Genomic DNA, 27521 nt, shown 5'->3' with positions numbered 1-27521 from the left:
TCTGAACCATATGTTAGGACTGGGCGTATTATTGTTTTGTAGAGTTTTACTTTTGTACTGCACTACCACCGCCCGTCTCAAATTCGGTGCCTTTCCTCTATTTATTAGTTATTGTCTTACATGTTTGTTTTTCGTTTTCCTTGAATGCTTCTCGTTTTTTAGATCCTTTGTTCCAGCATGCGCAATTCTTTGTTTATATTTTATATCTTTCCCGACATGTACATGCTTTTAACATTCTATATGCCAATTTTCATTCCTTTGCACAGTCAGTTTTTGTTATTTTGGTGTTTGTCCTTCTCTTAGTACCCAAGAGTATTCTTAGCATCCCCGGCCCATTTAAAGTCTGCGTCGGATTAGGGGCCTTTTCGTTTATTACTTCTGCCATAATTATTTCTATTGAGCAATACAATGCGTTAGTTTCTCCTTGCATTTTACACCGCTATACAAATACTTTCCTATGGATTCAACTCTGCGATTGGCTGTCTGATTCACGACCATACAATTTTATGCCTATGCGACATAAAACGACCGTTTTAAGTCGTCAGCTGCCACTACCCAATTTTATGGCCATGTTAACTTTGTTTAGCCTGCAAGTGATGCATTTTCGAGGATGCAGCACGTGGAGCTATCAGTGAGAGTTGACTGTCTTGTGAAAACCAGTTGCATAAAACCATCTCAACTCTATGACTATTGGTGGTTCTGTCTCCTACAAAAGGTACCTACTACATCTACACGGCCCAAACATCCAAGAAAAATTAAACTGACCGTGTATAGAACACTACCAAGACCACTCACACATAATGACCAAGATTTGCTTAAGCGTTTCGACCGAAAGATTTTCTAAGAAGAATATACGAAGAACTAAAAGTGTAAGGTTTATGGCGTAGACGATAAAACTTTGAGTCATATAGAAGCTGACGTTGTAAAATTTATTAAGGCCTTCTTCTTCTTGGTGTGCCTATTCGTGACGAATGTTAACGACCATCATGGCAATATTTATCTTGTTTGCAGCGCGGAAAATCTGCACGTATGCTTAGAGCGCTCTTATCTCCTGGTTGATGATCCAATCTTCATTTATTATGGTGCCGAGGTAGTTGGAGTAGTTCACTCTTTCTACTAGTACAAGATCCCACTGGAAGATCACTATCACTACGTTTATAACGTACTTCATCAAACTAACATTTTGTGCCGAGGTAGTTATAGTTGTTCACTCTTTCTATTAGTACAAGATCCCACTGCAGGATCACTACGTTCATAACGTAGATTATCAAACTCACAATTTTTACATACATTTAAAATTAGAATACATTTATAATAGGTTGTCAGTCAAAAAGTGTCTGCTAATATTTTTAATTCAATTAATAGTCATCAATTTTTGACAAATATTTCATTTCGTTCACTTATTTTTTTAAATAAAATATGCTGCTCATAACGTAAATGCATTTTTTTTATATCAAATTAAAGCAAATTTTTTTCTTAATATGATGATATAAGATTGCCTAAGAAAAAATGGTCGAAAATTAGAGTTACCAGCTGTTAAAAATCCGAGGTATCCAAGACCATTCGGAAGGATTTACCATTCGATATGTAAATCAGAATAAACGTATACTCAGTGATGACGTGTTCTTATTCTCACTGAACTAGTCAACAATGAAAAGGACTTGCCTTGGACAACCTTACATAGCGATCCCGCGTTAAGTAGTTAAATGTACAGTTTAGAAGTGTAGGTAGCGACCATAGCCTAGTATTATGTAAAATAAGAATCATCATAAAATACTTCGTATGCAAGTGAGCTACGCCAACGCAAACAGAAATTAAAATCGAAGGACTAAATACGGAATCTACGTATACACGTAAATACTTATACAGAAAAATAATATCAGAGAAGATCGCTGGGAATGAAATATCAGAAAACGATAACATCCAGGAAAGCTGGAAAAAACTCATCGTTTGGAGAAAGGAAAGTAAAGAACACTATCATATCAAAAAAGAAAACCCAATGGTTTAGAGAGGAAGTGAAGACAAAATGTGAAGAAAAGAAGAAAGCCTTTTTACAATTTACAGAACACAACAAACACAACAGGCATATAACCACCAGAGGACAAAGAAACGAGATGAACGAACTAATATTAAAAAAATAATAGAACAAAACAGAATTCCTCAAGAATATAGATCAAGCATCCTAAAACCTCTCTTCAAAAAGGGAGACAATCGGACCCCGCATAATTACAAAGGTAAACACAACACCAAAATTAACAACCAAGTAATAACAAATAAATTGAATGAAATTAAACATCATCAGAACAACAAGGTTTTAGGTCAGGAAGATCATGCAGCGACGCTATAATGGGACAAGTGCAAGAGAAATCATTAGAATACAATAAACCGGCATATCTATGTTTCGTGGACCTTAAGATAGCATTTGATTGGGTGGACCAACACAAGTGAAAGATCTGAATAGAGCAAATAGAGCCTGAACGAAACAAAATGGAGAAATAAAAATATCGGGAAAGAAATGAAAGGCAGAATTTACAAAACAGTCAACAGACCAATAATGACATATGCGGCAGAAACGCGACCTGACACAGAGAGGACAAAAAGGACGTTAAAAACAGCAGATACGAAAACACTTAGAAAAATTGATAGTAAAACACTATGGGACAGAGCTAGAAGTACAGATACACGACGTAGGTGCAAGGTAAGACAGACAGAGTCATGTCTACATAAAAATCAGAAGTTAAGTAACATAGCAATTAATTATACAACAAGAAAAAGTTAACGAAATACGAATAAGAGAAAGTTAAGTTGGAAAAGTTAAATAAATTTTAAGTAAAATAAATGGGACCGAAGGAATCAAAGATAAGAAATATTATTTGCCAGAAGAAAAACAGTCGACATTGCACAAATCGAGAAGTGAATGATTTTCAGCTGAAAAAATGGTAAGAATTGAAGACGAATTAAAAAAAAAATCGCGAAGCAAACAAAATTTTATTGCAAACCCATTGAAATAGGATAAGGGCATCATTAACCTTTCAGTGGTACGGCAGTGCACCATCAATTAATTTTTATTTATTGGAAAATCTATGAAATCTGGCAATGTCATATACTAGCTATTCCCTGGTAAGAATATTCATTAGACTTATTAGTCATCAGTGTGTCCTGACTTGTTCCACTGGAATTTTAATAATAGTGTCACATTCGACCCTGCCATACTGTTACTGGCACTTTTTGGGATAAAGAAGCTATTTCTGATAGTGAAACAATTGTTACTAATCATAATACAGTGACTAGTTTTGACGAGAAGAGAGTGTGGATGAAGTTTCTGACGAATCTAATTACTACCACGACAAAAAGAGAAAAAAGTGGGCAAAACAAGCATCTGCAGGCAGTTGTCCTGCAGGCATTCCTGGTCTATTAGATCAAGCTCAAATCAATCCACCGACTACACCTTATCAAGCAGTAAATTTGTTACTTGACCAAATTATTAACGAGTTGATTGAAGGCACAAATGAGAAGATTAGTGAATTACAAAACTAAATTATGGAGATCAAGCTTTGAGTTAGCAGTTCACTAAACACATTAATAAGATAGAAATGAGAGCATTCTTAGGGCTTCTATATCAAGCTGGGGCTGGCATCTTTAAGTTAACTGGTAATGACATCAAATCATTTTTCGATACGGATGGTACAGGACATGATGTTTTATAATTGCGTTGGTAGTAATTTTCGTTAGCATAATAAACCAAAAGAATGGATCCAAATTTGTAAAGATCCTCTTCTTCTCATTGCGCCGTCTCCTTTCGAAGGTTGGCGATCCAAATGGCAATTGTAGTTTTGGAAACTGCTGCGCGAAAGATCTCTGCGGATGAGCGGTCGAACCATCTCCTTAGGTCCTTCAGCCACGAGTTCTGGCGTCTTCCTACTGATCTTTTGCCCTGTACTTTTCCTTCCAGTATAATTTAAAGTAATTCATATCTTTCGACTCTCAACACATGACCCAAGTATTGCATTTTCCTCTCTTTGATTATTCTTAGTAATTCTTTTTGTTTACACATGCGACGAAGTACCTCAACATTAGTAACTCTTTGTGCCCATGGAATCCTCAACATTCGTCTGTATATGTATATATATATATATATATATATATATATATATATATATATATATATATATATATATATATCTCAAAGGCATCTATTCTTTTTTCTATTTCAGAGTCCATTGTCCAACTTTCACAGCCATACAGTAAGACAGAAAAAACGTAACATCTGATCAGACGGATTCTAAGCTGTAGACTGAGGTCTGATCTTGTAAAAAATGTTTTCATGCTCATGAATGTTTTCCTTGCTTGTTCGATTCTTGATAGGATTTCTTTTTTTGAATTACACTGACTATTGATATTTGTTCCTAAATATTTTATGGAATTTACTCTGTGTAAATTCTCTAAATAAAGTAAATATCTCTGTAAAGATTAGAGATTATATTTTGAAAAATTCGGCTCCATTCAAATTATCATTTTCTAGTTCAGAGCTCCGTCTTTAATTCTGAATGATGTGGGTTCGATTTCCATTACAAAATCAAAAAGTACTGCAAAGTTCGTTGCTTCAAAGGTCCTGACAATCAATGAAATTATAGTCTTAATCTAGCACATTAAGATGAAGGTATTGATGAAGGCCAAAAAAGGCATTTCTTATGTTTTTTAGAACGTTAATTGTACTATAACTCCAGATGGCCCATGAATAAAACAAAATGTAAATATTTAATTTTTATTTCATATATTTCCCAAAATAATATGGGATTATTTATGTATTTACAGTAAAAGAAGATTTAACTATGTATGTACACCTTAATATTAATATTTACATTGTAGAACTGACACCTTATGTACAATGATAAAAATTAAATAATAAAAGCTAAGAGATCTAATAAAATAACCATAGAATGAGGTTAAATAAAATCCAATACAATAAAACATTTCATCTACCATCCTTCCTCGTGATAATTTAATTTTTTTATTTGTTTATTAAGCGTATAATACAGCGGAAGTTGAAATATCAGTCCATTTTTTAGTTCAATATAAATAAAACTATCAACTGCTAAAAATAACACGAATATATTATAAAATGGAAATTATAGTATTTTGGGTTATTTGTACCTTGTGATAAAAAACATACAATTTAATTTTAAAGAAAATGAATAAATAAATATAAAAATTTTTCAATCTTAAGTTTCAAGCTCATTCAAATAATCTATTGATGTGGATATCTCGATCTAGTTGAGTGATAAATAGAAAACACTGACCATCATAAAAAAAATTTACAAATTGTATACAAACAGAAAAACGTAAGGGAAACACTTTAAATCAAAAATAAAAATGAAACGATAAAAATAAATCAAAAGCTTAAACGATGAATTATAATAACAGTTATATCGATGAAAAGTTCAAAGAACTTGGTGATTGAAATTGGCGATAAAGAAATTATATTTCTCTGCTGCGATTACGACGCCTTGATTACAGAAAAAGAGGGCACACCGTAAATATTACCTCTTACTGTCGAAAAATGTCAACGAGATGTAACACACGCAACTAGATGTCCAGAAAGAATTAGAGCCCTTAGCTGCTACAGTTTTTTAATAGTGCTGTATGGTATGGAGGCATCGATCATTTCGAAATCAATATGCAAACATATAGAAGCTTTCGGGATGTGATAATAACGCCTCCCTATATGGTATGCATATTATAATATGACAGCTGCGACCTATGATGTATATACTGAAGGCGAGCAGTTAAAAACAAAAGATGAGTGCATGTTTCTGAAAAAGGAATATTTATATGAATGCGTAGAGTGACAAAAAACGATGTAATTAAATTAGAATAAATTAGGGAAAGTCTAGGGGTGAGCATTAATTGATGCCAAAATGATACAGCATTGATTAAGGTGGTTAAGGAACCTTTAACTAAAAATATATACATCCAATACAAAGAATTAAATTTTTTAAAAGAGTAGCAGAATGCCAAAGAAGATATGGTGGGGATATGTTTGCGAAGAAGATTAATATAGGTATGATCCAAGATAAAAACATGGAGACATGTAGTCAGAAAAGCTGAACCTATAAAAAATATATATAGGCAAAGATAATGATGATTTATGAGTAAAATTTTTTATTTTGTATGCGACAAAGAATGTGCATATTATTATTATCATATACGTGTATTGTAATTTATCACTTAAGTTTGCAAAATTTTTATACAACAAAATTGTGACACACTTTTAAAAAATTATATATAAAAAATCATAACCAATTTCTCTAATGCAGATGCACAATAACTTCTACTTCTTAAGAGTGCGCCAAAACAATATTTAAGAGACAGTTTTACTTTTGCAAATTATATAATTTTAAAGAATATCATATATAAATCAAATCTGGGAGAAAATGATTATAAAAATAAAATAGGATTAAATGTTTACTAGTATGACAACTTTCAATGTGTCAAGTTATTAGCCAAAAACACATTGTCACAAATTTGAACAGATTAACTTTTGTAATACCAACGGTAAAAATATTATTTCGTAATTCATAATTATTTTCTTGTAATTAGTATAATAATAATAATAATAATAATTTAAAAATCAATAAGCTACAATTAAAAGAATCTTTGCGAAAGTAAAAATATCATAATTTCAAAACAGTTTTAGAAAAGATTTCATTCTAAAACACAGTTTTAAATATTTTACAGTGTTACGTATCGTTTACAATTTATTCTGATTTAAGTTTTCGCAACAATGAAACAAATTTCTAATGACAGTCTAAATATGAATAAGAAACAGCTACAAATATTCTTTTTTACTGAAATATTTCTCAATATGAGGAATATAAATACACATTGGCTCTGTAGGTTTTATTAAAACAAATTATGTTGAAATAAACAATAACTCCTATTTAGTGATTTAGGCCTGCAATAAATTAGTTGGACATTAGCTTTAATTGGGATGTATTTGTGGAAAATAAACAAAAATTTACTGTAGTTATAATACATATTAACAAAAGTAAAAAATAATATTTAAATACTAGAATAAAATCTTATAAAAGTCAAATAAAAGAGGAAAAATTGATAAAACAGAATAAATACGGATACAGACTGTGAAGAAAATGTACAAGCAACTTTTTCCATTAAAAATAAAATAAGGTTGTACGGGCATATAATAGGCATATAGCAATGAAAACTTTCCTAAAATGCTAGGTACTATTCTGAGCATCAAATAAAGACCCTGCACTTTACTAACTGTAAAACGTGGAAACATAGAAACTGGGGAGGCTCTAACAAGGATTCAAGATTTTTAAAACGTGGCTATATAGACGATCGTTGAAAATCCCTTGATTCTTTCTTGCGGGCCCGCGAGTACATTTTTGCAGTTAAAAATCTGTACATATAAATAGATGTTTCACAACTTCATGAATTTTGGAAATACGCATGGCCGAAAAACAAAAATAAATCCTAAAAACATTAACCATTTTAATTTCATGCTGAATTCAATATAAAATATCAAAAACGACTGTTAGAAGAAAAACAATAAACACTATAACTATTTTACTAATGTAAACTAGTTTGACTCCGTCTTGCTATGAGAATGCACTATAGACAATTAAAAATATTATCAGTAATGTCGGATTTCATAGTTTCGTTCGAAGATTGACGTCACCAAATGAGCGAGCCGGGTTCATGACATTTTGTAAGACCAATACCATAAAAGTTTCCTTTTGTTTTTAAAAAGGGCTTTTAATAAGGAAGTGAAATCCAAAACAAAGACATCTAAAAATTTTATGGAGTGCTAATTTCAGAAAATCATACCAACCAAGCATAACAAAATTATTATTCGTATACATAAGGCATAAAGTACGGAATAAAAAGCGATAAACTGAAGGTTGAGAAGAGATTTAAAATCTTTAAACTATAAAAAGATCCAAAACAAGAACGGTCGCTTTTTCTCTATTAAGTATTGTATTTTCGCTGTCGGTGTTTTGTAAAGGTACGTTGTTATTGGGGCCTTTCCCTGACGTTTCGTTTGCCATTACGGTAGACATTATTAACGGCGTTGAAAGAGCGGATGTAGTTATGACCTCTTATTGTTCCCGTTAATTTTATCTACACTATTATAAGTAGCCATCGTGTACGTGTACCTCTGTGGATCTGGAAAGTTTTTGTATTTCGTAGCATTGAAAGTCACATTTTGTTCACATGAAATTTTTTCAAGTTGAAATTTCTAAAAAAAAGTTTATATTTGGGGTTTAAATCCAATGTACTAATCTGCCATTTTAGAAATATGAAGATACAATTAGCAGATAAGCCATTACGTTGGTTCCGTTTCAAATCCGTCTTTAATTCAAATAATTCCTTAAATTCTAACGAGTTCCTCATGGTTATAGAGAAAAACAAATATTACATTTTTAGATGTTTTAGTAGAACGAAAATCGAACGGAAAACTTGGACGAAGTAGTAAAAAACGCACACCGAACGTAATTTAAACTTAAAACCTCATCTTTGAGCAAAAGAGAGGAGTCGTATCTAGAAAAAGCGTTGGGAGAACAGTTATGCTCTAAGAGATACTGTGCGATCTACCGTCCACTAAGAGTCAACCTCAATAAAAACCAACAACGGGAACAAAAACTTACTTCGTATATTAAAAATGTTACTGATCGAATAGGGAACATTTTAGCAAAACATGACGTACACAAGACAACCACCGACATTTATTCGATGAAACACAGGTGCTTAATAGAACATCACACTACTATCCACGGATGTTCAGTGATACCATCGAAATTTAAAAACACCAATTTAACTTCAATTGTAAATAATATAAAGAGGAGCTGGGTCTGAACACTATGAAAAACAAAAATACCTCCCAGTCGCATAATCGGTACTTGTACTCGGTAGGCATACCAAGGCTACTAATAGCGCAGATACTTGAGGAAGGTAATCAATGCTTGACAGAAATGATACAGTATACGTCTACGTCTGTTACCACATCGCCCTTGATAATTTCTGTCGCAGATGCAGACTAAATGCCAGGAGCAGACATTTCCAAACCACGGCTGCTTTTTTATCAAACGAGATTGTTTAAAAATATATATAAATATATTTAGATAATTGTCAATTAAGGATGCATCCAAATTTGATTAATCCCAAAATATATGTGACACTAATAAAACGCTTAAAGTGAAGTAAATTTAGTAACGTTTAGAATAACACCATTTTTATAATATTTCCCAAAGTTCACTCTTCATATTTGTTTATTAATGGCAAACGGTAAACATAATTGATAACCAATTTATTAAAAGCAGTAAAATTCGTATTTTATAATAATTTGGTCAATAGTGGTTCCGATTTTATAAATACTTTTAGCGTACGATATGTTTCTTGAAGTTCATTTATAAACCTTATGGTCCCTTAAGAAATATCCGTTAAAAAATGAAATCAGTTTCATTGTTAATATTACAGAGCATAATGTTATTAAAACTTATGAAGACCCTACCATTAATAATCTCATTTGCTTTAGTTTTAATTATTAGATCTTAAGTTTTAGGTATCAATGTAGTCGGTTAGTTACCAAATAAATATTTGTCGCAAAGCAAATACCACGTTTTACATTGGATTAAATATTAAATAGGAGTGGGAGAAGGCGTTTTACATCGGTAACGGCACCACCGTACGTCATTTACTAAGCTCAAACAAAAACAGTTCTTTTTGATTACGTTTCGACGATAGAAATTAGAGTTGTTTGAATAGTAGTTGCACTGTATTTTTTTTAAATTCTGTAATAAATAAGATAGAAAATAAATAGGCTAGATAATGTTATTGGGCTCAATATTTAGCCAGGTTGCAAAATTGTATTCTTTTTAATTTCGAAAAAATATATTTGAAGTAAGTTAACCTTTGGATAAAATAATGTTACTAAGTAAAAAAACACATTTTCAACAAAAAATCAGGTTATTTCGAGTGTTTTGAGTAAGAGAAAAATCTATACCATAGAGTTCCACAAGGAAGAATCTTATTTTTGACTCATATTTTCTGGTAACGTAGTGAAATAAAAAGGTATAATGTTTATATGTATTCATAATCAGCCAATGACTGTAATACGAGGGTTGATATAGTTCCAATCTAGGTAGAACTTTAAATTTATATTTAATAAAAAGCTACATGCATATTTTGATCACACCTGGATTTGTATGCCCCAGCTTGCATAAATGACATCACAGAGAGCAAAGTGAAAGTTGCTTGATTCAATATTTGCTGAAAAAGCAGTTATCTAAAAAAAATTCATAGCAACTTAACATTGACATTGGAACACTGTGCCCCGCCTTATTAAGTGTGGAAGAGAAACCTGTGAAGATGAACTTGGCGAAGGTCCCGCAAATCACCGTCACAAATGAAGAAAGTGTTAGAAAAGTCCACAATATCATTCAAATTATATCGACCCCGGAGAGTCTCTTTACGTCAAATTATAAAGGAACCAGATTTTTCATTTCATGTAGTTCAAAACGTTACGTTACATGACAATGTTTTAACTATGAAGAAAAACTAACGGTAAGATGATTCCCCCGAATGCTTTCAGCTATCACAAGCATTTCATAGAAGAGATTTGTTAACGACTTTTGGACATTTTAGCATGGATAGAAAGAACTTTATTAATCGGTACATTACAAAAGACGAAACATGGGTACACCATTACGATCCAGAGACAAAAACTAAGAGCAAGCAGTAGAACAACGTGGGTTCACTCCACATCGCAACTTCAGAGCTGTGGCGTTAGTCAACAAGGATATGATCTCAATATTCTGGAGCACAAGGTATATTGTTGATTTGTTATTTAAAAAAGAAGCTATTATAATAGGTTATTACTATGCCCAACTAATACCAAAATTGCACGAAGCCATAAAAGAAAAGAGACGGGAAAAATTTAAAGAAATGTGTGTTCTTCCAGGACACTAGCCTTGGTTGCAATGGCTTCTATTCGTGATCCAGGTTTCGAAATTGTAGAGCCCTCACCCTCAAATTTTTCAGATTTAGCGTTGACTACAGGCTACCCTCAAAATTCAAAGACAGGGAAAATTTTTTTCGACCAATAATGAAGTGGTAACAATGAAAGTGATGATAATTTTTACAAGGTATTAAGACAGGAATAAGAGAGAGACTCAAGAGATTTGCTGAAGAAAGTTGAGTATCAGGTCGGTTTGGGAGGTAATATATAAGTGACAGATTTTACACTGAAATCCAGTGAACATACGGTAACCCTTCACGCGCTATTCATAGATTTTAAACAAGCGTATAATAGGTTAAGAAGCAATAAAATGTATGAAGCATCGAGCTCCTTGGACATACCCGCAAAAATGGTAAGGCTAGTAAGAATGACTCTAAATAGCACACGAAATAATATAGTATGGAGAGGATTCTCATCGGACAAATTTAAAGTTAAGAGAGGTCTTAGATATAGAGATCCGTTATCCACAATGCTTTTTTAATTGGTATTGGAAGCAATAATCAGAAATAGCTGTGTTAAAACGACCAGATCCATCTTCAATAATGAACATCAATGTCTGGCCTTCGCTGATGATCTTAATATTCTTACGAAAACAAGAATATAATTAAGAAATGTTTTAGAAAAGGAGGCAATCTATTTCGACCTAGAAAAGTCAAAGTTACATGATACTCGGAAATAGAGAAAAAAAGAGGGACAGTTTACTTTCATATCTAATGAATCAAGGGAATATCATCTCGAGAGAGCAATCCATTTTACGAATCTGGGGATTATTATAGAAGAGAAAGGTCAGGAAGAATGGGAACTGAATGCCAGATTGGCAAAGGAAAATAAAAAGATGGGAAGCCTAAGACCACTGATGAAATCTAAACGTATCGAGAAAAACAAATTAAGGATATATAAAACGGTAATAAGGCCCATAGTGACGCAAAAATACGTTTGATAGCGTACAGGAAGATCTCAGAAAAGAGAGAATTGATGGTTGGGAAGAAAGATGAATGAATAGTGGAAAATAGTAAGTCAATTTAGTAGGAAAGAACCATGATTAGACAAGAAGCCACCCCACTTTATACAAGTTTTGTAATATATAAGCATTATATTAATTGTATTTTAGCCCTAGACGCCTGTTGAGCTTTGTAAATAGATACAGTGATGTGTACCGAAAACGGGTAGATAGTTTGACACGGTAAGACATGATGGCTCAAAATGTTAGAGCATGGATCGAGAAAAGCGTGATGAACTGAGGGGAGGACTATGTTGAAGAATAAAGGTGTCAAAATTTTCTATTATTTATAGGTCAGAGGCGGACCATAGACATCAACCCTCGTCGCAACACATGTCTCAGTACATATAGTCTTTCAAATATTCTAACAATTTTGAAGTTTTTCTTAAAGTTGCATGTTTGCTGTAAGTTGTATTGTCTTACGAAAGTCACTCGTATCGTACGCTTCAAGTCAGCTGATCAAGAATATGAAATTCACTCAACCCACTCCAAATTTCAACTAGTCCCAAATATATTTTGTCAAAATTAAAACATTTTTGATGCATTTTCATTTTTTGTAACTTTTAACCCTATATATATATATATATATATATATATATATATATATATATATATATATATATATATATATATATATATATATATATATATATATATATTATTTTTTGGTATATTTAGTACGTATAAGTTTTTTCTTTCTTTTCTTATTAACAACAAAAAGTATGACTATAATTTCAATTTCGTTTTGATTTATATACATAATATAACAACAAATGTATATAACCGACGACATTGTTTTGACTCATTAGTATTTTGCTATAGTCCTTTTCTATTTTTAAGATGATAAATACATCTGATCTGTTTTAATAGATAATACAGAATTATAGCAAAACTCATACATTTTATGAGAATACCTTTTTGATTTATAATAGGAACATTATTTACATATTTTGTTACAAGATAATTAGACCCTTTTCTATTGTGATTACAGATTTGTTTATTTGATTTTATTAAGGTTTTACCGGATCGTTTGTATTTTTTACTTTACACATGTTAATTAAAAGAAGTGAAATAGAAAACATTATATGGATGGCAGTGCTGAAACCTCCGAGAGGGGTCACTGTTTGACTTTGTCGTGGGGGAAAGGCGCCTCATGCTCAGTCGTGGTCACTAATTCTTTGAGATGAGTACAACCTATCTGAAGCTAAAGAGGGCTTGACTTCAGGATCGGGCCACACCTGTTTCATTAGCCCTATTCCGGCATGCAAGTCTGCTTGGAGTATCCATATATTTCCTAGTCTCTCGTGGGACATTAATGGACCAGGAACAAGCAAACAATGCAGGGGACAGACGCAGCTTCAGTCATCTGAAAAGTATAGAAATCGATCCCTTTACAGACCATACTTCCGAAGATGAAGAGGAATTATTGAAAAGCCGTTGGGAAAATTGAGATGAAGCTCAGCAACGAACGGAAAATGTCCAGTGAGGGAGTATGCGCAACGAAACGTCAAGAAGGTACGTTATTTATATAAGGTTTAAGTACGTGATAGAACTGGGCATAGACTTAAAAGAGGCTTGATATCAGGCGTCAAAGCCTAGCAGAAAGTCAAAAAAAATAGTTGTAAAGTATACCCAAAAGATCTTCAGTTCGCAGTATGCAAATTTTTGTACGGCTAAATGATTCCTTTATCAACAATCTGCAATTGTAATACTGAAACACGGATGTAGAAATAGGCTTTAAAAAGGCACACAAAAGTTGTACTTTAAGGAAGAAGAAAAAAAAAACTAAGTTTCAAGAAAATCATAAAATATTATATTGCGGTGTAATTCATTTTTTGACTAGTATACTAGTAACTAGTAGACGAAGAATCATAGTTGTAACCACTCAAAGAACAAAACGACATGACAAAGTAACCAAACAATGAAATAATGTACCAGGAAATCTAGAAGAGTTGGAAACTTTGAGAGAAAGCTATATGTATACCATTAACTGAAAAAATATTAACTAATGATACTAATATTTTTTAAATGCGTTTAAAATAACATTCAATATAAACGAAACGGAGAAAATTAAACGTTTTGTTTTTGAAATTTGAGGTAGGAGGAGTGTGGAGTAGTGAGGAGCTATATTTATTTTGAACATGTATAATATAGACCATGCGGTTTGAGTTGGGTGGGAAGTATATAAACTTAGTTTTAGCACAAACCGCATCTAAGTATCACTAGAAATCATAATTTCACTATGCGTGAGTTCTCAGAAGTGGGCTTAAGTTTTTATCAAAAGGTATATTAAAAAAAATTAGTATTTATCCTAGTTTTTTCTCACGTATCTTAAAAAAACCTTTTTTTGTGATTTTATTTATTATATTTATATTATACATAAGCTCTTCATTAATCGCGAATGAAATCTTTTTAATATGTTCAATCAATCACACAAAATTTCAATAAAATCAATCAAATATTTTTTTGGAAAACGTTAATAATTTTCAAAATTATGCAAGTCCAAAACTGAAGTCTTCAAATACGAAAATTTTATGAAATATATAAGGGCATTTAAACTTTCAATCCGTTTTGAAAAATTACAATTCTTTCAATACGAGAGCCTAGAGACACTCGTTAATAATTATTGAATTTTTGAGCTAATAAACAATTATAAAACTTTTTAAACTGGTGATTTGTTTGTTAGTTCTGGGTTATGATCGATGAAAGTTGGGGGGAGTCGAGAGTGCGTCCGCTCTGGCCGACTCGAGATTGAAATCACACAATCAGTGAAATTTTAAAATTATTTGAATAATAATTATGTATATAAGTTATGACAATAATGTTTAATAATAAAAAATGTATAAAAGAAAATTTGAAATTTAAAAGAAAAAATATAGCTGTACCTTTGCAGAGGTTACAATGTGTAAAAAAGTAAAAGATAAGGAGACAATTATAGATTCCATTATAGATAAGGAGAAAATTTTATCAAATAATTACCTTATCTTTTACTTTTTACACATTGTAACGTACTGTAGAGGTACAAATCTATTTTTTCTATTAAATTTTATTTTTTTTTATATAAGTTATTATTAAACATTATTGTAATAATTTATATAAATATATATTATTATTGTTAAAACTATTTTAGAAATTTTTAATATTCAAATTATTTATTATATATAGTCGGCCGGAAAGGCTCCCCTCAACTTTCAAAGAAACGCCAAGTACGTACTTTCATTGTGTACTTAAAAAAAATAAGGTCAACATTAAAATGTTAATTTTTCAAAATGGATTGGAAAGTTTGAATGTCCTTCCATTTGTCATAAAAAATAACTATTTAAGGGGGGCTATTAAGTTTTGAGCTTATTTTTGAAAATTATTAACTTTTTGCAATAAAGTTAGATAAGTTGGTTACCAAAATTATCATACAAAAACTGTTTGATCGATTTTATAGAAATTGTATGTGGTGATTGAACATATTAAAATGTTTTATTCCGCGAAGTATGAAGAGTCTACAGTGGGTGATCAAATTATTAGAGCCACCTTGTAAAATTCAATTTTTTTTTTCTTCAAAAGGGTATATAATTGAGCTGTATAATATATTAATGCGTTTGTTTCCATTTTATTATCTTGTAACACTTTATAAAAGTACAATAAATAGTCTGGCAACAGTGACAACACAGCGGACGTGGCAATAGGTGAATCAGATGTCATTGTTTGCCAGTGCTGTCCAGCCTAGCTTGCAACATGTGTGCATATTATTTTGTATTCTTGGTGTTTCGAGTTATAATAAATAGTTTCAATTGTTCTCTAGTGATAGGATTCTGAGAGTCGAATACTATTTTTTGTGAATTTAGCAAACATTGCATGTTCGTTACACCAGTGGTACCAGAACATCTTGAGAAAAGTCAAAGACATCTCACCAAGGAAAATAGCGGAAATAAAATTTTTATTATTTAACACTAATCTCTCTAACAGAAAAATAACATCAATTTCTGAAGTTTAAAGGACAACTTTGGACCGTATAAGGAAAAACTTGGACGAGAAAATTTAGATTTGACCCCACGGCGCAAACAAAAATGTGATCGAAAAAAATTCACCGCGAGTTGAAAGAAAAATCCGAGATATTGTCTTGGCAAACAGGAACCTGGAAGGATTTTAACGAAAATGATGCAAGAATTTGGCATTAATATTTCACCAATGACAGCTCATCGGCGAATAAAGGATCTGGGGTTTTCTACCTGTCGCCCTGCAAAAAAGCCGCTACTCACAACAGCCATGAAGAAAACAAGGCTTCAATGGGCTAAAGATCATAAAGATTGGACTATTGATGATTGGAATCAAATAAATAATATTACCTAACATTGTTTTTCTTTTATGTAGTTTAGAGCTCATCAATTTGCCCACGATTCTAAAATAATAATAATATGCTAGTTTGTTTTTCGGACGAATCTACCCTGCAGATTCTCATGGATAGAGCTGAATTTTTGAGGAGAAGATCTGGGGGAAAATACAAAGCGGATTGTATTGTAAGGACGTTAAAGCACCTTCTGAGCATCATGGCGTGGTCTATCATAAGCAGTCAAGGAACAGTCGACTTCACATTGTCGAAGAAACAATGCGACAGGACCAATACTTAAGAGTACTGCAAACAAAAATGCTCCCCAGGTCCAGGAGTGGTTCCCGAATAAGAGTTTCACGTTTATGTATGACTCGGCGCCTTGTCACAAGGCAAAAATTGTTACAAAATTCCTTACTGACAACCAGATAAAGGTGTTCGACTCGCTTGGCAATTCGCCAGATCTGAATTCAATAAAAAATCTTTGGAAGCTCGTGAATAAAGAAATTTTTAATGAAATTATGACCACGAAGAGTCAATTGATCGAGCGCTTAATAGCAGTATGGCAAAGTATTAGGCTTAAGGCATAATTTTAAGTATTTTCATGTATTTACTCGTTTTTTTAATGTTTGTAAACTTTATAAGGTTCAGAGTCAAAGTAAAATAGAATTAGGCACAAAAATATGTTTTATAGCTCAATTACATACCATTAATAAACAAAAAGTAAGATTTTATGGGGTGGCTCTAATAATTTGATCACCCACTGTATGTATAAAATAAGAATATTAAATAAAGTCCCAAAAACCCTTTTGTTTTATTTTTTTTGTAATTTTTAGTATTTTTCTATCAATAAAAATAATTTTAAAGACTTTCAACCACATTTATCTTATGCAAAATTGAATTGCAAAGATTTTATTCCTGTTGAAAATTGTTCTAATAGTTGCTAAGATATATGAGAAAAAGCTAGTAAAAGTGCTGAATTTTTTTAAATATTTTATTTAATAAACTAATTAAACTGATTTCTAGTGATACTTGGAAAAACAAATACAGCCTATCTACTGTATGAAGTAACTTAAATTAGTCTCATACATATTTAAGTATGTATTTAAAATACAACTTCGTGTTTCTACTTTATAAAAGTTTTAAATAGATTAATTAGAAAAAAATACAAACTTTATGTTAAAGCTTTTTGTACATTTTGTCATTGGAAGATGAAAAAATTTATAGACTAGTAATTTGATTTGGTTCATTAAGCAGGTATTTTTTTTAAATGAAGCTATTCCTATTATAAATTTGTATATTTTTAAGAAAAACGTTTGATTTGTATTGCTAAAGCATTTGGCATATTGTAAGAAATATCTTAAACCATTTAATAATAGTCCTTTTTGAATTAAATTCAAGAAATATCACTATTATAAAGTAATCCACAGAGGTATCACATAACTTTTTTGCATGTGAGCTTTCACATGCACATTTGCGTTTAAATGTAGCTTTTTCCTTTGGTTAATCAACTAACTTTAAATAACTGTTTAATTCCTGTAATAAAGTACCAAATTAATGCCCGTTCTTTATTGTTTCTCTAGTATTTTTCACAGTTATGTTTAATAAAGTGATTAGTTTTTAGTTTTTTAAAAAATATTGTGAACATTATTTTCGTTAAATTACATTATCAATTAATATAAGTATAATCATGTAATTTGTTTTAAAATTATTCCTGGACGGAGACTTTTCAAGAATCACTATAGCATTGTCAATCTAGTCGAGCACTATTACACATAATGCAGGCATCAATTACAATGAGGTGCTGTTAAGTGCACGAAATGATGTATTTTCGACTCGAGTTATCGAACTCTTTTGACCAAGGAACCGATCGGATGATCATTTCACATTCACTTAGTCTCGTACCTACGAGACGTTACCTACTGTTAAGTATTATTTGATATCCAGGTGGACTTTCGCGCGACATCAGCATAATTAAAGTACAGTGTAATTATATTGTTTCTTATTTAATTTATTGTTTTCCATATTTTAATATATTGATTGTATACTTTTAAATCTGCCACTTATTAAATGCTTATTTTCATTCCTCCTTCCCTGATTTATCTACCATTGCTAGATAAACCCATCATATAAGATTTGCACGTCTTTATTGCTACATAACATTCCGTGTACAAGAATATATCATACAATGCATTTATTGCAACTAGAACTGAGAATAGAAAAGACAATAATTGTGTGACCTAAGATATTTGATATTAATGTTGTTCAAGTACGTATACAATTAGGTTATAATGACTTAAATATTTTTCTTACAATATGTCCTTTTGCCATTTGAACTGATTATTTACAAATTTTTTATACCACTTTTCAATATTATAGTGGTGAGATCTATGAAACCTATAATACCAACCATTTAACCACCATAATGATTGAAATGTAAAATATATATAATTTTTGTATGTATAACTTTAGAATACATGTTATTTATGGAAATCAATTAGAGAGAATGTACTTTGTACAAAAAATACAGCAAAAAGGAATTTAACCGAGACATTTCTAACATTAACAAAATCAACGTTCTTATAGAAAGGAATACTTTTATGACGCTATTCAAATATCAAATAAATAAATATTATATATTATCTTAATCATAAATAAGCTTTGCGTTTAAAAGGCATGCGGTTATTTTCATCTTCCGGGTGATAAAAATTTACATTTTCATTACCACTTTCCATTCTGTCCAGATTTTCATAGCCTTTATATACTTGATCACTATTTTTTTCTTTGAAGTTTCGCAACATATTTCATTTACTCGTCCACTAACTTTTTAGCTAACAATGTCATCATTGCATGTGTTTTCAGTCTTCTCTCTCCTCTCTTCTCAAAACCATCATGAATCTCGTTATTTATTTTCCTTACAAATATTCCTAACTAGTATTTTTACTAATTATCTCTTGTCACTTTCACGGAACATTGTAAAATAACACAGGTATCTGTCATAAAAATATATTTCTTGTTTATGTCTCTTTGTTGTTGCTAACATTTTTAATAATAGTTCTCTTGATTCCTGTTACATATCTGATTAAGCATGGAGTTCTTGTTCGTTCGTTTTCAGTATATATAAAAGAATAAATACTAGTTATTTCAGATAGTGTTGGAAGTGTATTCTTTCGCCGATTTCTTAATGTGAGTTTTTATATTGGTTGATGCTCAAAATAGTATCAATATATTTCACAGCCACATAACTAACGTTAAGGTTTTAATAGTTTTAAGTTGTTACTAAATATTTTTTTGTATAACCATTTGTAAGTAAACTAATACGAAGCATATGTCACATTTGTGTAAAAACTGGATGAAAATATGCAATGGTGTTTTTTTTCTGTTATAACAGCGAATACAAGTGACCCGTTGCCGTGATGTGTGCTACAATTGCGGAGAAAAAGTGGAGGATAACACCTTTGGTAATCATAATAGATGTCAAAGTGGAACAATAACACGCTTGATTACTGCGAACTCGGACAGAAACTGACACCGACCTTATAAAAACAATATTTGATTAAACCTGAAAAATATTATGAATAATAAATAAAACAATATATAACAGCCTACTAAGGGTAATCGGTAATCATTTACTAAACGTGAATATAAATTTAATAAAATACTTTAAGTAATGGGGAAGTATTTTTTAAATATATGTTTAGATCAGTACGTTTGCACTGAAAGATATCCGTGAATTTAATATATATTACTAAAGATCAATTTGGAAGAAGTATTTTTTTTAGTTTACTACAAAATGGTTATTTACAGAAGAACAAAAAATAAAAACTTAATCTTCATTTGTCATTATAAATGATAACTATTATCATCGACTAAATACTAGAGTTCTTCTGTTACTTTTTCTTATAAAAAACTTCATAATTTTAAAAGTTGTTATGGCGTTCAACAACCATATTTATAACAAAAATTAAAAAAACTGAACAAAATATAAGTTTTCTGTACGAAAACATTTTTAAATTATCAAAGTAACTTAAACATGTATATTCTGGTCATAGAAATTAGAAAAAAATGATTATAATTCTTTTGAATGTTAGTTTAGATTAGACAATAAGCAGTTATAAAAATATAACTTGAATATCAGAAGATAAATATATTATGTACTCACCTATCTGATATTGATTTCTAGATAATTTAACATGTATTCATAAATATCCTATACTAGTATCTCTACACTCACTTTTTTTAATAATCTGATAATACAAAAATACTACTTCTCATAATAAACGATAAATAAAAATCCACAATAGCTCAGTCGTTCTTCAGAATTTGTGAATGTTTTCACTCTCTTCCCTCAGTTCTACCCCCAACTTTGTTCATGCAATCCTCATCCCCACTAGCTCGGGCGTGGCGAAGCAGTACTAACCACTACAACAGGTTTTACCAGGTACTGTGTTATTGGTACCACCTTTCCATTAATTTGTTGTGGTGCTAGGAAATGGGTGGACACCAAAGGAGTTAGGCCGTCTATACTCTTTGGCACCAAGGCGACTTTTTGAAGGACCAAACCTTGATTGACTGGATACGTCATGGGAAGCACAGATAGGGCTGTTGTTTGGACTGGCTGTGAAATCTGAAAATATGTTTTAAAATATATGGCTTTTTGTATAAGGGAGAATAAAAGATGATAAATCAATTAACTTACATTAAAAAAGTAAAGTCAAAAATCAAAAAATCTATTCAAATGATTTTTACTAGTCTACCATATTCCAAAATGATTAACATAGCGAAATATTTAATTTTGGTATACATGATTGGTCGAAACTTGGAATGAGTATTTTCTAAGTTTTCTTAACCCCGGATCACTGACGCCTAAAAATTTATGCGAGCACTTGCATGTTTCTCTCACACTAGGATCCCTTTAAAGTTTTGTTAACATGCTTCATATATTAATTGGCAAAGACCTAATCGATGAACGACGAACCAACAGCGGTTTAATCAAAGCTTTGGTTAGATTATTCAGATAAATTGTACATCCTTGAATAATTCCAATATTAGTGTTATATATTATATTTGAATTAATAACAGCAACGTCCAAAACTATAAAAAAAAATATTTTACCGTTTATTTTAATTCGTCAACCCATCGACTCCTCATTTTGTTAGGTTGAAGATCGTAATAATCTCAGGCTTTACCTGTTCACCAGACTCAGAATCGATGTAGTCACCGGCGTGAAATAGACAATATAGATAGAAAATATCATTATGTTTTTTTAGGCTTTGGTTTATACGATAGCAACATAGTATCCTCCTGGAAACCAAAAGTGCTATAGGTGCACTGAAGTGAAATAATTGCCTAGGGTAATGTTTCTACCTGTATCTAATATAGGATATGCTATACGATTAACAAACAACAGAGTTGTCTAGATGAAAAGGACATCCGGCTGTTTTCCTGCATATATTTTAATGCTATATTTGGCAGGTTTGTCAGAAATATATTGCCGAACGTCCTCTGGACACTTTTCTTGACATCTGGACAATGTTCCAATATTTTTCTAATAGCAGCCAAATTATCGTACTTAGTACTTCAAATCTTAGTGCCCTTCCTAAAAAAAGAAAGCGTTCTCGTGACATCGTTAGTCTAAAAGCAGGTGCAAATATCGAATTCTACCAAAGTTCCTTAGTATTTACATATTGAGCTTTCCGTACCCAGTCCTGTAGTGTCAGTGTCTTGACAATCTCTTTCTCTGGTATAATTGCCTCGTATTTTGGGTATATAGATATTTATGTAATACACGAGGTATATTATTATTGCTTCTGTAATATATAATCCCCAGCAAGTTTCCGTAAGTATTTGCATTTTTTGCAACATTTTTTTTCCGGGAATATGATTAACAATATTCTTTCTACGCATTCGTACATTTGGTCGTGGAGGATGAACCACCCAGTGAGAACCAGCCTCAGTCTGATGTTAATTGGTGTATATATTGCAAAGTTGTTTATACATGTGTAATACAAAAGTATAAAGGTGCTTATATATCAGTACAAGGAATTATCAGGTGGTTAACACATAAACCAAATGTAAAAACCAAATAGATAAGAATGGGTAATGGTTTTTCTAAGCTATGATAAAGCAGATAGATATCGATATGATAGCAATAGTCGGAATGGGTAATGGTTTTTCTAAGCTGTGATAAAGCAGATAGACATCGATTTGATAACAATAGTCGGTTTTAATAGACAATTATAAACAGTAATAAACAATTATGTCAGGTATAGGAATTCTTTGAATACAAAATAAAAATCTTTTTTACACAGAATTTTGAAAGTAAGGAGAAAGCTTTTAGTAAAAGATGAGGGTAGATAATATTCTTGATGTTTAGTTATATTGTTATATCGAGACTTATAAACAAAAAGAAAGGAATTATTTATGAAATTGGAAAGTGATTTTTAAAAATTGTTTAATAATTTATCACAAATTTATTTATTTTTCCATTGTCCATCTTTCCCTCAAAGTCAATAGTATAGATATTACTTTGAAGCCACGTAGAAAAATTAACGATTAAAAATAGCCCCGAGATTAAAATCTGTTTTGCAAAATTAAGCCTAAGACAAATTAAAGTTTAAAAGACACCATAAGGGTCATAATTTGCTATTCATAATACAGAGATCGAAGTTGACATAGTTGCCAAAGTATAAAAAATTCCTGAATCCATCAAATAGGTCACATAATTATTGCAAAAGTGGATTGTACAACAAAACAAATTAATATTTAATGTAAATAAATAGAAACAAAACAAGAGTTAAAAACAATTTGAGCCGCTTGTATGCGTCGTATAGATGTAAAATGGAATACTTAAACAAAAACAAAACTTTTTTCATTACTTATTAACATTAGTCAACACCGCAACTGTCAAATAAGTGTTACCAATTTATGCCAAAATATCACCTTCGTTCGATTACAGTTATAGTGTGTTCCGAACAAATGTTCTTCATAAAAACGCTTTATAATGTATTTATACAAATTAAATGAAACATATTGTGTATTTCTTTAAGTTAACATTAATAGAAATCTTTAAATATTATTTCTACACGTATATAATATAATATGTCTAGTGGTTGTAATGCCAGTGTATTCGGCATTACAGCCACAAGTGATTCTAAAAAAGAACACACCTACCGCCTAAATATTTCGTGTTGGTATCATGTGACCTCACGGGCTATGACGCGGATGACGTGCAACGGTAAGTAAATTAGATGAAGTATATATTATATAAATAAATATTAACAAATTATGGGTGTCTAGATTACTATGTATTTTTTTTTTTTTCGAAAAATTACTATTGATGTAATACTTTCACCTAATTGTTGTTGCAATTAATGTTAGGCTAAACGAATCACGAATAACTCACTAACTAAAGCAATTAGGTATGGGAAATGCTTAAGAAATAGTAAAGTACCATAAAATAACATTCAATTAGAATAATAAAATACAGGGTGTTCGATTTAAAAAACTCTGTTTCGACCAACCCTGTACATCTATTAAAATTAAATATTTCGCTATAATAATAATTTTAAACAATAGTAGATTATATTAAAAATCGTTTAAATATGAACAGAGTTTTTGATGTCAAAAGTCTACAGGGTGTTAATGTTGCTACCTTTTCAACTACCTCGTATAACATTGCAAAACCGTATATTGCAAAAATGAGCACATCGAGAAGAGCCCAAAAATGTAAATATATACAGTGTGTTACATGAAAAAACAATAATTTTGTACCACCCTGTCAATATGAGTATCCCTGCATATTTGAAAATATTTTCAAATTATGGTCCTTTCTATGCTCCAACTTTTACCTTAATAATAATAGTCTCCCGTTTTATACCGCTTCGCGGCTTTGGGAGTATAGCAGGGTAGTCTGCTATATCTAGGGCCTACGGTATACAAGGAAGGTAACATGGCCAGTGCTACGCTTCAACCGCCTATTATTACCCCTGGTTTTACCCAAGGTACTCATTTTTATTCAGGCTGAGTCGACCTGGGGCCTATAGACATTTTTAAAAATGTCTAGTTGTTCTTGCCGGCGGTAGGATTCGAACTCCGAACGGCCGGCTTGCGAGGCAAGCCGGCCTTAATACTACCTACCTACCTTAATAATTTTTCCTACCTTACTACTACCTTAATAATTTTTTTTTCGTATCTCGAAAAATCTTGTATCTCATGTATACTTATTAAAGAAGGTGATTGAGTGGAGTGTATTAGTGATTGAGATTAGATCAATTCTTGAATTTGACAATGTTGTTAACTTAGGAAAAATAAATTATAGTTTACAATCATCAAAGAGAAAACACATCTTTTCAAATAGGTTTTTACTGCTATTTATATTGTGCCGGTGAATAGAAATTTTTTTATACATTTAGAGTTATTTTCAGGCTTTTGTTTTGAACATATTCTTCTTCTTTCTTGATATTAGACAAACAGCCCTTTTATCTCATACGCCTACCGTCTAAATATTTAGAGGGGGCGTACATCTCTTTCGGGGCAGTCCACGGTCACATGTCCTATTGATGATTTATCTCCAGCGATTCCCAACTTTCTTTCTTTAAAAAATATCTACGACCTTGCATGTGTGTCTTATGCTTTTGCTCTGTTTAGGACTGCTTTGTAGCTATTTTATGAAGAATCTTAATTTCTATTGTTTCCAGTGGTCTTTTAGTTTTTGATATTTTTGGTGTGGTTTCTATATTATATCTAGGTTAGGTTAGTTTGTCGGTGTTATAGATTTTGTATTTCGCCTCAATGCTAATATTTTTATTGCTATAATCTATCCTTTACGCATCCTGCCATTTTTGCTGCTGTTATGGTTTCTTCATTAGAACTTTTGATAGATATATTATGGAAATGTCCAATGACGTACACAATTTTTTTTGGGGTCTCACTAAGGGAATATAATACCAACTTTCAATTTTATATGGGACATCCTATATATGTTGATATTTTTCGTTTAAATTTTTAATTTTCTTTTATCCGTTATGACATTATATAATATCTATGTTCAGTCGTTGGAGATACTCTGCAAATAAATTGTTTAACACTACGTTAAAGACGCTTAGAAACCAAACACTCTTTTTACCATCCAAATCTACTTTTTACCATCTAAATCCAAATTTACCAACAACAAAAAATTACTTAACAACCAGAAATAATTTTACAATATTAACATTATAATAAACATACAAAAAACAATAATAAACAACTTGAACTACTTTTTCTTGCAGAACTAATAAAATTAAGTAAATGTCTTTATTTTTCTAAATGCTTGATGGATGCTTTGTAATAATTCTTCCTTAGTTTTAAAGTCAGTTTTATAAATTATGTTTTTTAGAACCCCCAAATAAAAAAATCAGGAGGATTTATTTCTGGTGAACGAGGACCATAAGTTGCAATCCACCGCTTAAGAAATTTTTCTTTTAAATAATTTCCAACGAATTCAGCATTATGGGCCGGTGCTCCATCATTTTGGAAACAAAATGTATTTCTCTTAGCCAAATATCCTCATCAAAAGTCATTTAAAATTGTTTCTAAGATACCTATATATCCGGCAACAGTTAGTTTACCATCAAATACATGATAAATTAATTTACTATGTTTGACAAAAGTCTTCTTCTTCTTCTACTTCTTGGAGATCTTTCGATCTGTTTAATTCTGAAGCTGCCTCTGGTTAATTTCCTGGGAGGTAGATTGCCAACTATCCCTCCCTCTTTTAGGTGGTCTTCCGGGAGGTCTTGAACCGGGCGGGCTGTTTTCTAGGGCGATTTTTGGGAGTCTATTCTCATCCATTCGTCTTAAATGATTGTACCACATCCTCTTACGCTGCCTTCCCCCCTTTTTACAATATCTTGAATTTTGCACTGCTCTCTGACGTTTGTACTTCTCACCCTGTCTCTTCTTGTTTTGCCCACTATTGTTCTTAGGGTTTTCATCTCGGCAACCCTTAGCATCTGTTTCGTTTTGTTGGTATCTTCGCGCACTTCTATGCCATATGCCATGATCGGTCGTATGCAAGTCTTGTATATTCTAATTTTACTATCTGTGCGCATATACGGATTTGACCAGACTATCTCCCTCAAACATCCCGACAATGCGGAGCTTTGTTGATCTGACTCCTTAGGTCCTTTACTGGGTCGTGTGTGCTTGATATATCTATACCCAGATATCTGAATTGCATCACCTGTTGTATGGGGTTGTTCTCAACCACTAACTTACATCTGAGCGGATCTTTTGCTATTGTCATACACTTAGTTTTGTTGGTAAAAATGGTCATATTTACTTGGCGGCTTATTTGAAAGAACCTTCTCTGAAAATCATCTTCTGATTCGGCAAAAATAGCATTATTAATTCGGAAACCAGAAAATAGCATTAAGGGAAACAAAGATAACATGAATAAGAGAAAATAGGCTCGAAATAAAAATTAAAAGTAGAAAAAATGAAAGACACTTATAAACAAGATATTGAACCTGATATTACATATTACTCAGTATGTTTAATAAAACAAATTAACAATTAAGTCTTGGTATAGCTCTTTTGCTTTATTTAGAAGTTTTATCATAGAGACAAAAAAGAACCTCTAAAAATGATATTAGCACTTACCTCTTTAATCGATAGATTTTGAGTGACGACGGGTATGCTTCTTTTCGCTAAAATAGGAAGTGAAATCTCCTGACTTTCGCCATTGTGAATATGAGATCCATTGTCTATAACATGGTCCTTCAAATCATCTTTAACTGACATTGAAGAATTTACCACTGGGCTTAAATTACCTTCTGGTAAAATTTTGGAAAAATCTATGTTATCGTAATGAGACATTATATCCTTTTTCAATACGGCTAGCCTTTGTTGTGCACTAATTTTTTCCCTTGCTAAACGCTCCATTTCATGTTCGAGTTCTCTTTCTTTTCGTTTAAGAGTCTGGATATACCTACAGAATTCAAATAAAATATTTAGTAATAATTTCAATCAAAATTCACAATTTAAGTTAGTCCTAGTTGTAAATGACTCATAAGAAACCGGTATGACTGCATAACAACGCACCCAGACAAGAATAAGAAGAATATATATATATATATATATATATATATATATATATATATATGTATATATATATA

At 31.5% G+C, this 27521-nt stretch overlaps 1 protein-coding gene across 1 annotated transcript in view; it reads right to left on the bottom strand.

The window, feature by feature from the left end:
• Nucleotides 1-4763: 4763 nt before the first annotated feature.
• LOC140445089 (uncharacterized) overlaps nucleotides 4764-27521 on the bottom strand; it is a 96709-nt gene continuing 73951 nt past the window's right edge. The window contains exons 4-5 of the mRNA XM_072536904.1: nucleotides 27007-27334; nucleotides 4764-20989 (exon numbers count right to left, since the gene is read on the bottom strand). Of these exons, the coding sequence (XP_072393005.1) occupies nucleotides 20753-20989; nucleotides 27007-27334 (565 nt within the window). The 3' untranslated portion in view covers nucleotides 4764-20752. The remainder of the gene's footprint in view (nucleotides 20990-27006; nucleotides 27335-27521) is intronic.

Source organism: Diabrotica undecimpunctata, chromosome 7 (genome assembly GCF_040954645.1).
Source record: "Diabrotica undecimpunctata isolate CICGRU chromosome 7, icDiaUnde3, whole genome shotgun sequence".
Classification (NCBI taxonomy): Eukaryota; Metazoa; Arthropoda; class Insecta; order Coleoptera; family Chrysomelidae; genus Diabrotica; species Diabrotica undecimpunctata.
This window is presented reverse-complemented; position numbering and strand designations above follow the sequence as displayed.